We start from the raw sequence: 16,694 nt of genomic DNA, 5'->3' as shown, positions 1-16,694 counted from the left end.
GTATTTATTGCAAGTACACTCATTTGGAGAGTACAGCCTCTTTGAACCACAGGAAGGCAGTATGAAGCACCTATGTGAGACAATGAAAGGGTAGTCAAATAGCTGGAATTAAACATCAAACTTCTTCATTGTAACAAATTTGTTGGCTGTGTGGATACTTGGCAACCCTTTCCAGACTCCAAGCTTTGACCTTGTTGATACTTTTCCACCCACTACCACATTACCTTGACCCTTAAACCAAGTAAATATATATTTTGTTTAATACAATATGCACAGTTAAAGTTCTCTTTTACTTTATTACTGATAAGATATCACCAGCTCTAGTGTTATTCCCCTTATGAAGTACAGGACATACTTGTTCAAACTGATATTTACCTCCCAGAAAAAAAAGTAAATGTTAAAACTCTATGCACTGTAATTGCATTTTCATAGTCTACTATAACTTCTTTTAAAAAAATTAAAGAATTTGTGTAAGTTTGGCACAACCTGAAACAGAACAAGTAACTAGGTCACCTCAGAAAGTAAACTTACTGAAATTCTAGTTTGTACACTCAGGACAGAACAAAGAAGTGGCTTCGTATCCTGTCTGTCTCCAACAGGTTTGGAATTAGTTTCTCCATCTTAATGAGAACAGCACCAGAGAACCGCACCTTAGCAAAGCAATTGCTTCAAGAAATCTAGCAATCACATGGGAGTTTTCACAGAGAAGTCAGGAGAGCAGGCACAACTTCTGATGTGCTGAGGAAATCACAAGGAAATGAGAAAGACTAATTCTAAGCCTTTCCATATCTTCCATAAACAAGGGTGGGAAAGGAGAGAGGGGGGAAATCTGTATTGGATTTTGATTTTGTTTGTATATATAAAAGTGCTATTATGTAAGCTTCTGTTCACAGAAATTTGTAAATCGGGTCCTGAAAATTGCTCAAGATTGAAACTTAGCAGAAAGAGTGCAGAGCAAGCTGGGTCACTACCAAAACTTTAGCCCACTCACGCACCATTCCTGGGTGCCCTGACTCCAAATTCTTGCACAGGCGTGCTACAGGCAAGTAGGGGTTTCTTGTGCCCTCTTGTATGACCAACTACATGTCATTCAACTGATTTGAAAGAAGTCAAAAGGACAGTGTTGTTACGGCAGAGATATGGAGCAAAGGACCAGTAGCGATGCTTAATAAAAAGTGCTGACAACCTTCCAACACCTGTTTGTTTGGGGGCAGTTCCTGATTTAGAAGTGATTGCAAGATGGATATCACAAACTTCTAAAAGCTGAAAACATCATGAGAGGACGATTATTACTTTCAATTAAGTCCGTAAGCGATGAGAAGACAACCTCTATAGTTACTGTATCTCCTGGTAGCTCAAAGCTGGGTGAACAAAGCTATTCAGAAATATTAGGTGAACAAAGCTGTTCAGAAATGACTAAGAAATCCTTAGCAAAATGACTAGCAGCCCAGGCTATTAGATGGATGAAAATATTCCCTACTAACATGAAGTAAAGGAAGGAGCATGCTGGAAGAAACGTTTTCATTTAGCCAGAAAGGTAACGGGCATGAGAAAAGAAGGAAAACCCATACTCTGTTATTCTGGACCGCCAGCCACAAAAACAAAAAAAACATGGATATATAAATGGCCTGATTTTTTTCGAAATGCTGAGCTCCCACAAACCCCACTGAAATCAATGGAAGCAATAGGAGCTCAGCACCATTGAAAGAAAAATAATAAGGCCTCCTATTTAGGTGCATAAACATGAATTCAGAAACCTAACTTTGAACATTTTAACTAATATTATTTATCCGTCTTCTGTATCATTAGTCCCAGTTAGTAAGTTTGTCTTTAAAGCTCACACCTCTGAAGACTTGAGTATTTCCAAGTAGATTTTGCCAAACACACTGTATCTTATATTAACAGACAGTAAGTGTAATTTCCTTATTTGTTTCCTTCTGTGTGATTATTATATAACTACACTAACTACCAGTGCCTTTTTCAAAGACAGATGTGTAGTGTTTTGCTACAGTATTCTATTTGGCCTATAGTCACTCCTTGTGCTCCTAAGCGATTTGTAACTGTTCTATTTTGTGTACAAAATTAATAGGAAGCTAAATTACAAAACCAAACCAAGTCTGGAGCTGCCTATTCTAAAACTGTTTAATATGCTCTTTGATTTCACCATTTATGTGTACAAAATGCCATTCCCCTGCTTTTAGCACCCTCTGCAGGCTAACTGTTTTAATGCAACGAAACATACTATTATTAGACAAAATATTAAACTACTATTCGCTGTGAAACACATTGCATATCATTAATTACATTTTGAACAATTACAGGTGTCAGTGTAACTGCACAGTGGGAGTAATGCACAGCTTTCTTTAAAGCGGAGTGGGGAGTCAAACTATGAAAACAATTTTAAACCACAGGATAAACCAAGCAATGTTACTATTTGTCTAGCTGAGTTTGTTATTCCATAGCCATGCCAATTGACTTCAAACAGACATCATGATTCAATATACTTTTAAAATCTGTTGCTACCTGTGGACACTGCCAAGAAGATGATTCAAGATATCAAGTAACTCAAAACCACAAACAGAACATTTAGCTTACCATCTCTGTTGGACAACAAACACACTAAGCCATTAAGGCATGTGTCAGTCACTTCTGAGATGTTGGTTGCACATCTGCCTATAGCCTGAATTGTAGCTGCAGCAAATTGTTTATCTTGGCTTTTCACGTAGGTCTGGAGAAAACAGGATTTCCATTAGTCAACACACTGGTGTTATTAACTGGAAACTTAACTTATCTATATTAAATAAATGTACTTTAGAGTATATTTAATTTACAAAGCTACATTGCACATTAGAAATTATGCTGCTATCCTGTATATGTTTTAAGAACGTATTGTCTTGCCAGCTTCTGTCACCTGTGATGACAGAGGTTTCTGACGCATGGGGGGAGGAGGGGGGGGCAGAGAAAAGGTAATCACCCAAAAACAGAAATTAGTTTGAGTGCAAGGCTGAAGGAGGTTGATGAGCTCTCTCTTCCAGAAGGTTTCAGTCCATTTAACTAGCTCCATCTGTAAATCTATGAATAACCAACCTGTCTGAAAAAAGAACCAGTTTCTTTTGGGGAAGCCTAGCCTGAGAACTGGAGGAATGAAAATGAGAGGAGGAGAAAAAGGACACACACTGTTGACACTGCACATCTGGCAAAGATGTATAAAGTAATAGGAAATATATAGTAGATAACACTTTATTCCAATTATTTAAAGAAGAGAAATTAGCAGCCAGTGACAGTGACCACATGTCGCTAAATCTAAAATATTATCTTCTTAACCCAGCTTAACAATGGAATTCGCTTGGCAGGATTTGTTTTAATAAACACTTGAGTTTCATTCCTTACATTTTTGCCTCTCTACAACCGATAGTAGTATGCAGCAGTGTTCAAAGCAAAACAGTTAAAAGAATTCATTCCTACATCCCAGAAAAGTTCTACAGTTGTATCACACACACAGTCTGTTTCATTCAAAAGAGCATCTTATACAGCAGCAGGACTATCGTTTAAAAATTTCCAAGTTCATCTACAGAAACTTTATAATACATGTAATATGTTAACAGAATGCAATTTACGCAAGAATACTCTTGAATTGCGTACAAACCTGAAATTCTCGAAGTAGTGTTGATATGTTGGCCTCATTTGCTAAATTTGTCAAGATTTCAAGCTGAAGGAGAGAAGAGATGTTTTCTACTTATTTTAATCAACTTATAATAAAATATACTTTTTAGAAATTATATGCATATTGTATTTTATCTACAAGAAAAAGTACCACTTAAAACTTAACAGAGCCCTTAATAGTTTAGGCAGAAATCTGCAGTACCCTGAAATTTTAACGTCCTCCAGAACCTAAAGAATGTGCTTTCAAAGCAACACAGTAGGGCTCAGCCCTGCATTTCCCACTAGCTGTAGCAAAATAACTAGCCACTGTATAACAAGTGGAGCATGGTGATGTGTTTTCCAACATGATGTAGACAAAACAAAGAAAAAAAGAAGCATGGGACATGACTAGGTTGAGGAGTGGGAGTGGAAAGAGAAGGTGCCAGACAGCAATGAATGAAATTTCCATAACTCATTCTCAAAGCAGCTGTGATCAAGAGTCCTTATTTGATGGAAATAGGTGCTTCCATAGCATTCATCAAATTCTTTTTTGACAAATTACAGCTCATCCTCAAAAGTCTCCCCCTAATTTTTGGTGAGGAAAAAAATAAAATCACTCCTGATATGCTACACCTGTGTACCACATCAAAAGTTTCGAGGCTGCATCAACACTGAAGCAGGAAGTTCCCTATATTGGAGACCGCCAATGCAATCTGAATGCAGAACATAGCCAGAAAGGACCTTTAGCAAGAGAAAAAGCTGGTAATATGAACTCAGTAACTGAACGAGACATGTATTTGGATTTAGAAGAGTTTTGACTAATTGTCTGGTTCTAAATGGAACAACAAATTGCAGGCGTCCCCACATTAAAGTGGGAAGTTTGACAGGTCTGCATACTTGAGCACTTGAGTTTTAGGAGTAATTTTTTAACACTGAAGTTTTTTTAAATGATGTGTACAACAATTTAGCACTTATTAACTTTTTTGAAACACTACATATTGCATTTAATAGTAATGGTTAGCATTTTTTCCATCTTCATAGCACTTAATTTAACCACCACCTTGTAAATAATGACAACACAGAGAGCAGAATGTCAGATATCCACCACAAATGTGGTGAAATAAAGGAGAGATGTTTTATTTTTAGTTTTAATGTAAGCTGTTAATTAAAAAATGTGACTGAAATATCAGGAATAATACAGGACTAGTATTTACGATCAGTCTCAATAAAAAAGTGCACTTTTCAGAAAGTGTACAGTAACATTTACTCCCAAAATATTTTATATATATAATTAAAAATGATGGGGTTTTTTTCCCTCTCTCTCACCATATTCCCCCCTGCTGCACTCCATTCTCTTGTTTTTATGTACAAGTTTCTTGAAACACCATAGGTCTTACCAAAGATATAAGATCATAAGGGTTAGCCCTCTTCACCTTATAAAACACTCAGTTATTCCCAGCTTGGCAGCCACCTCCTACTTCTCCTTGCCTTCTTCCTTTGTCTTCTGAGAGTGATTTGATTCTGTGTGTAGGTGTCCCCGATTCCTCCCATTTCCCAGCATGCTCAGCAGTTTGTTTTAAAGTGAGGCCGCAAAGCCTTTCCCCCATTCCATTTTAACACTGGAATGGGTCAGAGAAGCTTTACGTTCTCAATTCACCAGTTTAAACAAAGGCTAGCTTCCTCCATAAGCCCTAAATTTACAGTTTCAAGTAAGAAGAAAGATTATATTAGGACTTGTTCTCTAATCTGTCCCCCTAAGATCAGGAAGTCTCCAACCACCTAAGACAGAACTAAGTTAAGAAAACTCATCTACCATTCTCTCAAATCTCTGGGCCTTAGTAAAACATCTGCTGATGAAAAGATGACAAAAACTTGTTAAGAAAAGGAGCCAGAAATATTTAGTATTCCAGTCAAAATTATTTTATTTACTTATTTATTTTAAAGTTGGAAAAACTAAAACAGAAAGGTTAAGTGACTGTCCCTTAAGTTCGAGGGATAGAGTTCAGATCTACAAATGGAACTCAAGAGTTCCAGGTCACAGCAGGCATCTCTCTACAGGTACATTGTGTGTACAAGGAAAGACAAAAATTTATATCACTATATACTCCATATGTCCTAAATTTGAGTCCTAAATTTTGTGGTCAACTCTGCACAGAAAAGTGAAGTTCTGGACAATACTAAACCTGACCTCTATTCCCAACTCTCTCTCTCTCACATACACAGTGTGACTGTATCCTGGGCCAGCTCTACCTTTTTTGCAGCCCGAAGCAGTGAAGCAAAAAAAAAAAAGTGGCCACCAAAGAAGAAAAAATAAAAATAAACCAAAGTGCCGCCAAGGAAGGAGTGCTGCTCCAAGAACGGCCGAAGTGCCGCCCCTTCTGATTTGCCACCCCAGGCACCAGCTTCCTTCGCTGGTGTCTAGAGCTGGCCCTGACTATATCTCAAATTTCCTGAATTATAAAATGGGAATAATAATACTTTCCCACCATCATAAAGCATTCAGATCTTGAAGTGAAAAGCAAAGCATATCTACTAGTAATATCAGAGTAACTCTGAGTGGACACCTCTTCAGATAGAAAGAGAGCCATTGCTGCCTTACACAACATTTCGATTCAGCATATTCTGTTAGCCTGATGTACCTGGAAATCATCCATTTGCCTGCCCCAAATGCCATCTGTAGAAATCAGACTGAAAAAGCAGAGTAATTCAGAGAGACATGAGTTTCACAGCAGTCAAAGAGTATGTTTCTTTCCTGTTAGAAATACTAACCAATCATACAGTGCATACATGAAATATATATATATATATATATATATATATTATGTATTATAAAACACACCTTTGATGTTTTGATCATTGTTGGATCAGTTGACCTAACATAGAAACTCTTCAGGTAAGGTTCAAACATGCCCTGAAAAATAAAAGCCATTGAAGAAGTAGTTATGCCTATGCTTAATTTAAAGTATAATCTAGAAAATGGTAAGAAGGTATACCTTTCTTTGAATTGACATAGTTGCAATATTCTGCAGAACAATATACTGCACTTCCCTAGAAATTAAAGAGAGAGTACTGTTGAATATATTTATCAAAATTACGTATTCGAAGATCAGTATATTAAAAGCAAAAAAAATTAAGACCAAAAGGATGCACTTACATGTATTGCTGAAAGGTTTTTAGCTGAATTTTCAATAAATATCTGTGAATATGCTTTCTATGCATATAAGCTACCATGCATATTTGACTTATAAAATATACTCAAGTATGCCAAAGAAACGAGAAAAGGTTGAGGCATGATAGCTATCACATGTCACTCATCAGTTTTACAGCGAGATGCAGCACAAATTTAGAACTGTCACTTTTAAAAGGCAGACAATGTGGGTGAAGTAATCTCTCTTTTTGGACTACTTCCGTTGGTGAGAGACACAAGCTGTCGAGCTTATGCAGAGCTCTTCTTCAGGTCAACCACCTTTCCGATAAAATCCTGGGACGAACACAGCTACAACAACACTGCATACTTTTAAAAGGAAAATATTACTTTTCAATGTAATGATGCAGCCTTTGTTTGACATATTATGTCTTTCCTCAAACTAAAAAAAAAAATTAAGGATTTATTTAGGAGTTTTGAAGGTAGCATTGCAATACATACAACAAACCAGAACCTCGAGAAGGTCCCATATTTCTAGATACTGAGGCTAAAAAGAAAATGTTTACTCTTTGTCTGCACTATAGTAACTGCTGTGGTAGACAACAATTTAGCCTCACCTAATATTTGTGCTGCATATGTGGGATGGACAATACTTGGCAACTAACAGGTGTTTTAAAAGGAGTTTTCCAAGGATAATTAAAAAAAAAAGTGGTTTGGAGTGTATGCTGCTAGTCCCAGGTATCTGTCAGAGGGCAGTGTGCATATTCTGGTAAACTGTAGACCACTACAAAAATATAAATATTTATCTAGCACTAATATACAACATTAAAAAGACGTGCAGAATATTTTGACTATGAATATCTTGGTTTAGAGACTCAAAAGGTGGTCTAGGTTCAATCCAAACACTTCCATATCTTGGTTTCTCTACCTCTCAGTGGAGGCTGCTACCATAGCCTACCTCAGAGTGGGGTGTCAAGTGTCTTATTTAATGTTTATGAAGACACTAAAGAATTACAAAGTATTATAATTTCCAACAGTTCAATGTAAGCCCAAACTAACTTTTTTCACTGTTCCCATGTGTATACCCAGCAGTCAGCCATGTTCATTTCCCGGAGTACAACTGTCTAGGAGCGATGAGGTACTCATGGCTAGGGGGTACATGCTATAAATGGAGAGTCCTGCAAAAATGTTCTGTTTAGTGGTATAAATCGGTGTTTACTCTAAGCCCAGAACTGGTTTGGCAGGCTTTTCCAAGCATCAGCTTAGACCTAACATTATAAGCCTCAATTTATGATGTACAATTACATATAATTTAAAACAAAGGCAAACTGTTTAGCAAGTTCTGTTTGAAGTTCAACAAAAGAGCTTGACCCACCTATTGCTACGAAGTAAACGCACTAAGGATTTAGAAACAATGCCAGCCTCTGACTTTGGTGCCAAGTGCCAGTAAAGTTGGGCAACTGCCATCACCACCTGAAAATACAATGTTAACACGCAGAACAATCTGCTACCTTAAAATAACTACACAATATATACCATGCTCTACTTTCAAGCTTCAAAATTACACACTCATTGCTTGTACAAAGATTTAAGTTTCTATTTCTGCATATATAATCTTTGATACCAAGGGGTTGATTCAAAAGCCAGGAGATATTTTCATTTCTGAATTCTAAGCTAATGAATAATTTACATTCCTATCAGTAATAAATAAATAACCAGATGTAGCTAAAGTTCTAATCAAACTGATATGTGTAAGAAACCAGAACTTACAGGCTTATTAGTATAAATTAATGAGAAAATTCCCTTTCTTTAAATCTATATAAAGCTTTTTATTTTTTATTAAAATCTAGCTCCAGTAATAGCTGTTCATTAATTAGTTTTAAACAGTAATACCAGTACCAAAAACCTTTTCCTATTACCATATTTATCAATCTATACAATTCTATTTACATTTAATGATGACCTACAAGGACCTAAAACAACAAAAGGAAACCTGTAGGGTTATGTGCTCGTGATCCAAGTTACAGAATGTAAGAGACTGTAAAAAAAACACAATTGCTTTTTAAAACTTAATAGGTCGTCATCCTCCTGGAAACAAAGATAATGTTGTGCCAATATTTTTAAAAGGGTACATGGGATGACTCTAGTTAACTACGGGCCAGGCAGCCTAATATTCTGAACAAAACCATGAAAGGGCTCATAAGGGATGCAGTCTGGCAAAAATTAAAAGAATGACATCCTCAAATTGAACATGAGCCAAAAATGTGAAGCTGTTGCAAAAAAAGGCTATTATTCTGGGGTGTAGTAACAGGGGTGTCATATATAAGACACAGGAGGTAATTGTTCCACTCTGCTTAGCACTGATCAGGCCTCAGCTGGAGTACTGTGTCCAGTGTTGGGCACCATACTTTAAGAAAGATATGGACAAACTAGAGAAAGTCCAGAGGAGAGCAACAAAAAGTGACAGAAAGTTTAGAAAACCTGACCTGAGGAAAGGTCAAAAAACTGGGCATGTTTAGTTTTGAGAGAAGATGACTGATGGAGGACCTCATAAGAGTTTTAAATATATTTAGGTCTGTTGTAAAGAAGATGCTGATCAATTGTTCTCCATGTCCACTGAAGATAGGACAAGAAATAATCTGCCACAAACGACATTTAGGTTACATATTAAGAAAAAAAAAATTATACAGATAGTTAAGCACTGGAATAGATTCCCAAGGGAGGTTGTGGAATCCTTGTCACTGGAGGTTTTTAAGAACAGAGTAGATAAAAACACCTGTATGGGTGGTTTAGGTATTCATTGCCTGTTTCAGAGAGAGGGGTTGGACTAAATGACTTTTCGAGGTCCCTTCCAGCCCTACATTTTTATGATTCTATAAACACCAATCAAACAAACTTGATATTTCTGATGCAATTACAAATTCAGTTGATAAAGGTAATTACATTAATATAATATATTTAGACTTTAGTAAGGTATTTGATTAACTTAGTGCCAAAGTATATTTTTATTAAATAATAAACACTATACAAATGAATGTAGCACACATTAAATGGACTAAAAACTGGCTTATGGATGGATCTCAAAAAGTAAATGAGAAATCATATAATGTATTTCTAGTGGAGTCCCCAGGGATCTGTTCTTGGCCCAAAGTATTGAATATCTTTTTCAATGATACAGAAGAAAATGATATCATGGAGGGTAAAGTTTGCAAAATTGGTGGAGTGGCAAATAATGAGAAAGACATTAAGTATTCAGAGTGGTGTGGATCGTTTGGTAACCTGGGTTCATTTGAATATGAGTTTTTATACTGCCAAATGCAACCAAGAATATAGGTCACATTAGACAAGCAGACAGTCATTTGGAAAGCAGCAACTTTGAAAAAGACTTGGGGATCATGGTGGATAACCAACTGAATATGAGCTCGCAGAAACTCAGAGACCTAATACAATCTTTGGACATATAAGCAGGGGAATATGTAGTAGAAGTAGGAAGGTGGTATTATCAAGCTATTTGGCATTAGTGAGACCATTACCAGAATACTGTTATCAGTTCTAATATCCACACTTGAAAGAGATGTTGGCAAACTGGAAAGGATTCAGAAAAGAGCAACAAACGATTTGAGGCCCAGAACATATGCTTTACAGTGAGACCGAAGAAGCTCAATTTATTTAGTTTATCTAAGAAAAGGTTAAGAGATGACTTGATCATGGTCTACTCTATAAGTACCTGAGCAAGAAAGAGTTCTCTGCTATCCGAAATCTTACCTAGATAAATGTCCAATTGCTGAAGGTGAAGTTGGACAAATTTAGACGAGAGCTAAGCAAATGTAATTAGCTATTTGAACAATTTACCTAGTGATGTGGTAGACTCTCAATTAGCTGAAGCCAGTAAATCAAGACTCGATATCTTTCTAAAAGAAGATCAGTTCTAATACAAGTAGAAATTATGGTCTGGCAGGAATTAATGGGTGAAATTCCATGGCTTATGTTATGTAGGAGATCAGACAAGATAATCATAATGGTTTCTTTTGACCTTAAAGATCTGTGCATCTATGAAAAGTCAGATACTTTAATCTAGCTCCTAGAGACACTCAGCATGTACTATGCAGATGATGTTTTAGCCACCTCGGAATTCTGCTGGGAGACTGAAGGTAGGACTCAGGCTGGGATTTTCAAAGGATGTGGGTGTTTAACTCCTCCAGGCTCCTTTGAAAATCCCCACCTCAGAGAAAAGTGCCATCTAATAAATCACGAGCGCCTACGGTTTTCCTTGAGAGTCTTCATTCACATATTGCCAGCAGATCGAGGGACGTGATCGTTCCCCTCTATTCGACATTGGTGAGGCCTCATCTGGAGTACTGTGTCCAGTTTTGGGCCCCACACTACAAGAAGGATGTGGAAAAATTGGAAAATGTCCAGCGGAGGGCAACAAAAATTATTAGGGGACTGGAACACATGACTTATGAGGAGAGGCTGAGGGAACTGGGATTGTTTAGTCTGCAGAAAAGAAGAATGAGGGGGGATTTGATAGTTTCTTTCAACTACCAAAGAGGATGGAGCTAGACTGTTCTCAGTGGTAGCGGATGACAGAACAAGGAGTAATGGTCTCAAGTTGCAGTGGGGGAGGTTTAAGTTGGATATTAGGAAAAACTTTTTCACTGGGAGGGTGGTGAAACACTGGAATGCGTTACCTAGGGAGGTGGTGGAATCTCCTTCCTTAAAAGTTTTTAAAGCCCTGGCTGGGATGATTTAGTTGGGGATTGGTCCTGCTTTGAGCAGGGGTTTGGACTAGATGACCTCCTGAGGTCCCTTCCAACCCTGATATTCTATGATTCTATGATTAACAGGGTTTGTTTCACCAGAGTTTCTGAAAACTGATAAGCTAAACAACCTGAAGTGCCATGGCAGCAGTCATATACTGTATTGCCTAATTCCCCTCTTACTCTTAATATTAAGAATAAGTAGGGAGCACGTAACATGGCTGTTTAGGACTTTAGTGTTAAATTACTCTCCCACTTTTAAGGACATTCAGTTGAAAACTGGTTACTTTTAGTTAGCTACAACAGAACTATTGTGTAACTACACAATTCTGCATGGTATTTTCTATACATATGGGGGGGGGGCATACTCTACACCTGAATGCTCTAAATACTTGATTAAAACATTTTATAAGGGTGCACACTTAGCAGTTCAAGACACAAAGGTGTTTGTCATACAGCAGCATTCCGGCTTTGCAGCAAGGGCTTTGTATTTCGTATCAGCAATCTATGGTCTGGATCCATAGCATAGGGTTTCTTCACTTTCTGATCCTTCTTTTTCTGTTCTTCATCAGACTCATAGAAATCCTTCTCATTGTCCTCATCCAAAACACCATCCTAAAAGAAAATATTTACATCAAAGACTTGAATCAATCAGTTTTATAAAAAAGCATCCGTAACAAAACAATTTCAAATGAAAATGAATTATTTTACAAAAAAAGGGTTTTTTTTTAATAGCCTGTTCCCCTATTTTGCTCAGTCCACCTAGTTCAGAATGTAAGAACACATAATCTGAACAACATACTCTAAAGTGCAGCATATTTGGAAATAAGTTTTCAATTATTGGGTGAAATTCTATGGCTGATAGTATGTACTGTAGGTGATTAGACTAGAAGATCACGATGGTCAGTTCTGGACTTGAAGTCTATGAATTGCAGTTGGCATTTCTGAGAATGAACTTTAGCTGTTCGAACTTCATGATATTTGAGGATATGAAGCACTGATGCTACAAAAGGAAGGTGAAAGGTGGTCCCAGTAATTTACCTACACACAAATGCAGACAACTACAGTCAGATAGAGGAAGGATGGTTTTATGCCCCAGGCACTACACTGGGATTAGGAAGATATGATTGTGTCCCTGTCTCTGCTACAGATTTTGAGAGATGTAGGTCAGGTTATTTAGGCTCTATGCCTTAACTACCTATCAGGAGAATACTGATCTGACCAGGAAAATTGTAAAAAATTTATTAAAGGTTCTGAGATGCCAAGAGTCCTGGCTACACTTTAAAAGGCTCAGATTCAAGAAAAATATCTGATTTAAAAACATTGTTTAATTATCAACTTGCTCTTTGTATGTTTTTTTACTTGCACTGAAGAACAGAAAATAGTTTTACAAATCTTTCATTGAGTGCACATTCTGACAATGCCAAAACAGGCCTTTTAATAACAAATAATAATGTCAAGATGGATACCATCAGTATTAGATTTTAAAACATTAGGACCGACCCAAATCTGGGGTGTACATCCATGTATTTCTACTGAAGTCAACGGAACTAGGCCAATTTATAGCAGTTCAGGATCTGGCCCCTTCTTTACAATTAGGTTTCATTTTCCAAACACATTTCACAATCCAGATACAGAAAAAGATACTTCAGTTAAGCAACTTACTTTCTAACTTTTGAAGATTACAAGACTAAGCAAAATGAGTCACATGTTTTTTAAAGGACCATTTCCTGTGTATAACCAATAGAAAGCATAGTCACATTCAGAAAAGGCACCCACACTGTGGAACTCGATCACTAGACCTAGTTTTTATCTGATTCATAGGAAACAGTTATTTTAACCACACTAAGCTGACACTTAGCATACAAAGTAGCCATCCTTCATTTGTTGTAGTAAATTATTTTAATCTTAAGTCTTTTTTTAAAGGCTTTTTTACTATTTTTTTTAAATAGTAAAGCAGATAAAATGCAGGCTTTGGGTGGTGTTTTTAAATAATTATTATAAAATATAAACAGTTTAATTTTAAAAACTGAAGTTTTGCAGTAAATTTAGCTTTAGCTTTCACGTCAATTGTTTTTATTTTTGCAAGAGATTTTTGCTGTTAAGTTTGAATAAATAGGCAAGGCCACCTTTCAGAAGTCACTGTTGTTTATGTGCAGTAACTTTCGCTACTAGCCAAGCCCACCCCAAAAACATTTTGGTGGTACAGTTTCTTTTCAATATGCTCAGTTAGGAAAGTTAAGGAATCGTACACAAGAAAGAAAAAAATACTTTGCCAAAACAATAAAACTAAGTTCTGAGATAGTTAGCCCTGATCTTACATTTACATATAAAATACTAAACTGAATGGGCATATTCTGATACTGTTCTCCACATTCTATACCAGCATGACATTGATGGCTGTATGATAACAAAAGGGAATCAGTTTATATTCTTTGCTTGCTTCAAAGTTTCAAAAAATCCTCCTGAGGTTGGTGGGCATTTGTTTGTTTGGGTTTTTTTTGTTTTTTAAGAAATGTACAGAGCTGTCGTCATCAGTCACTGGGGCTTTCTAGGCAGTGGAGGATACTGAGAGACCCCTGGCACATGGCTTTAGAAGACTGTCAATTTCAGGGTTAGGAAGGAATTTCCCTATTATTCTTATCATTTGTACTGCAGTAGTTCCTACAGACCACACCAATAAAGGATGAGAGGCCCACTAGCTCCAGTGAAAAGGAACTTGCATAAGTATATACAGTTTCTCTCAGTCGATGATGATATAGCCTCAAAAACAAACATTCAAAGGAGTGATCCTCTAAGATGTCACATTCACAGCTCTTACAGTAAGTGACCCACAGACTTTCCATGTCATCTTACAACTGTTCTCAGTGTTTACACATAACTGAATATACATATTCAATTTTTCAGGCTAGACTCAACCCAACCTTTCCTTTTTGCACCCACAACTGTCACTTTTAATGTTTAATTAACTACCAGATTGCACCCATGCACAGACAGACATCAAAAGTGACATTAAATTGGTGGTCCTGCAGAATGATCATTCCTCTATCACAGACAATTTCTCCATGAATCAATACTTTTAGTAGAGTAGAACAGCAGTTCTCAAACTGTGGGTCGGAACCCCAAAGGAGGTCACGACCCCATTTTAATGTGGTCTCTAGGGCTGGCTTAGTCTAGCTGGGGTCCGGGACTAAAGCTGAAGCCCAAGCTGCAGCCCCACCACCGGAGCCGAAGCCTGAGAACTTCAGCCCTGGGCAGCAATACTCAAGTTACAGGACCCGTGCCAAGGGCTAAAGTCCTTGGACTTCAGCTTGTCCCCCGGCACAGGTCTGTGGGGTTTGGACTTTGCCCCGCCCCCCACGTTTGCCAACTTTCTGATTGCAGAAAACCTAACACCCTTACCCACCCCACGCCCTAACCCCTTCTCCAAGCCCCATCCCTTCTCTTAGGCCCCACCCCCACTCATATCATCCCCGCCTCCCTCCATCACTCACTCATTTTCACTGGGGTGGAGCAGTAGGTTGAGGGCTCCAGCTGGGGGTGCGAGCTCTGGGGTGTAGGAGGGGGCTGGGGGGTGGGGCTGAGAGGTTTGGAGTGTGGAAGGGGGCTCTGGGCTTGGGCAGGGGGTTCGTTTGTGGAAGGGGATATGGGCTTTGTGCTGGGGCCAGAAATGAGGGGTTCAGAGTGTTGGGAGGGGGTTCTAGGCTGGGGGAGGGGGTTGGGGTGCAGGGGGGATGAGGGCTCTGGATGGGGGTAAAAGCTCTGGCATGCAGGAGGTGGCTCTGGGCTTGGGCAGAGGGGTTCAGAGTGCAAGAGGACTCAGGGCTGGGGCAGGGGGATGGGGTGCGAAAGGGGGTGAGGACTCCAGTTGAGGGTGTGGGCTCTGGGGTGGGGCTGAGGATGAGGGGTTTGGGGTGCAGGAAGGGGCTCAGGTCTAGAGCAGGAGTGCGAGAGGGGGTACAGGCTCCAGGTGGTGCTTACCTCAGGTGGCTCCTTGGAAGCGGCAACATGTCCCTCCAGCTCCTAAGTGAAAGGGTGGCCAGGGGGCTCCACGCGCTGCCCCCATCCACAGGCACTGTCCCCACAGTTGCCATTGGCTGTGTTTCCTGGACAATGGGAGCTGTGGAACCGGTGCTTGGGACAGCACCTGCACAACAGAGAGGGGAAGCATGCAGAGTCCCCCTGGCCACCCCTGCACCTAGGAGCCAGAGGGACATGCCGTCCGCTTCCAGGAGCCACTGTAGCCAACCAGACTTTTGGCAGCCCAGTCAACTGTGCTGACCGAAACAGCCAGGGTCTCTTTTCAACAGGGCATTCCGGTCGAAAACCGGATGCCTGGAAACCCTAACCCCAACTGGGGGGGCGGGTTCAGGCTTTGGTCGTCGTCATCATCCCCCTCCCAGGTCATGTAATAATTTTTGTCATGTAATAATTTTTGTTGTCAGAAGGGGGTCGCGGTGCAGTGAAGTTTGACAAACCCTGGACTAGAGAGTTAGGATCTAAACGCAGCTTCCAAAAAACAAATATTCCAATTCAACCTGCTGACCAGTCAGCTCAAACTTTCCTGTAGTACTCTAGCAATGAGGGATACTGTTCCTTATTAAGGGCTTGGTTTTTTAAATTAACTATTGATAAATTTATCAGACTGGTAGCCCTGTTAGTCTGTATCAGCAAAAACTAGGAATACTTGTGGCACCTTAGAGACTAAAATGTATTTGGGCATAAGCTTTTGTGGGCTAAAACCCATTTCATCAGATGCACGGAGTGGAAAATATAGTAGGAGGATAGATATACACAGTACATGAAAAGATGGGAGTTGCCTTACCAAGTGGGAGTCAGTTCTAACAAGATAATTCAATTAAAGTGGGCTATTATCAACAAGAGGAAAAATCACTTTTGAAGAGGTAATCAGGATGGCCCATTTCAAACAGTTGACAAGAAGGTGTTAGGAACAGTAGGGGAAAATTAGCATGGGGAAATTAGTTTTTAGTTCTTGTAGTGACCCATCCACTTCCAGTCTTTATTCAGGCCTAATTTGATGGTCTCCAGTTTGCAAATTAATTCCAGTTCTGCAGTTTCTCCAGGGAGATTGAAGTGTTCTCCAACTGGCTTTTGAATGTTATAATTCTTGACGTCTGATTTGTGTC

At 38.8% G+C, this 16,694-nt stretch overlaps 1 protein-coding gene across 3 annotated transcripts in view; it reads right to left on the bottom strand.

Moving 5' to 3' along the window:
- AP3B1 (adaptor related protein complex 3 subunit beta 1) overlaps positions 1-16,694 on the bottom strand; it is a 343,754-nt gene that overhangs the window by 149,379 nt on the left and 177,681 nt on the right. For all 3 annotated transcript variants that reach the window (XM_084629231.1, XM_084629233.1, XM_084629232.1), the window contains exons 8-13: positions 12,004-12,162; positions 8,163-8,260; positions 6,636-6,690; positions 6,482-6,553; positions 3,647-3,709; positions 2,596-2,728 (exon numbers count right to left, since the gene is read on the bottom strand). In XM_084629231.1, the coding sequence (XP_084485357.1) occupies positions 2,596-2,728; positions 3,647-3,709; positions 6,482-6,553; positions 6,636-6,690; positions 8,163-8,260; positions 12,004-12,162 (580 nt within the window). The remainder of the gene's footprint in view (positions 1-2,595; positions 2,729-3,646; positions 3,710-6,481; positions 6,554-6,635; positions 6,691-8,162; positions 8,261-12,003; positions 12,163-16,694) is intronic.

Source organism: Lepidochelys olivacea, assembly GCF_965140295.1.
Source record: "Lepidochelys olivacea isolate rLepOli2 genome assembly, chromosome: 5".
In the NCBI taxonomy this organism is placed as follows: domain Eukaryota; kingdom Metazoa; phylum Chordata; order Testudines; family Cheloniidae; genus Lepidochelys; species Lepidochelys olivacea.
The sequence above is the reverse complement of the archived record's forward strand: the minus strand, read 5'-3'. Positions and strand labels throughout refer to the sequence as shown.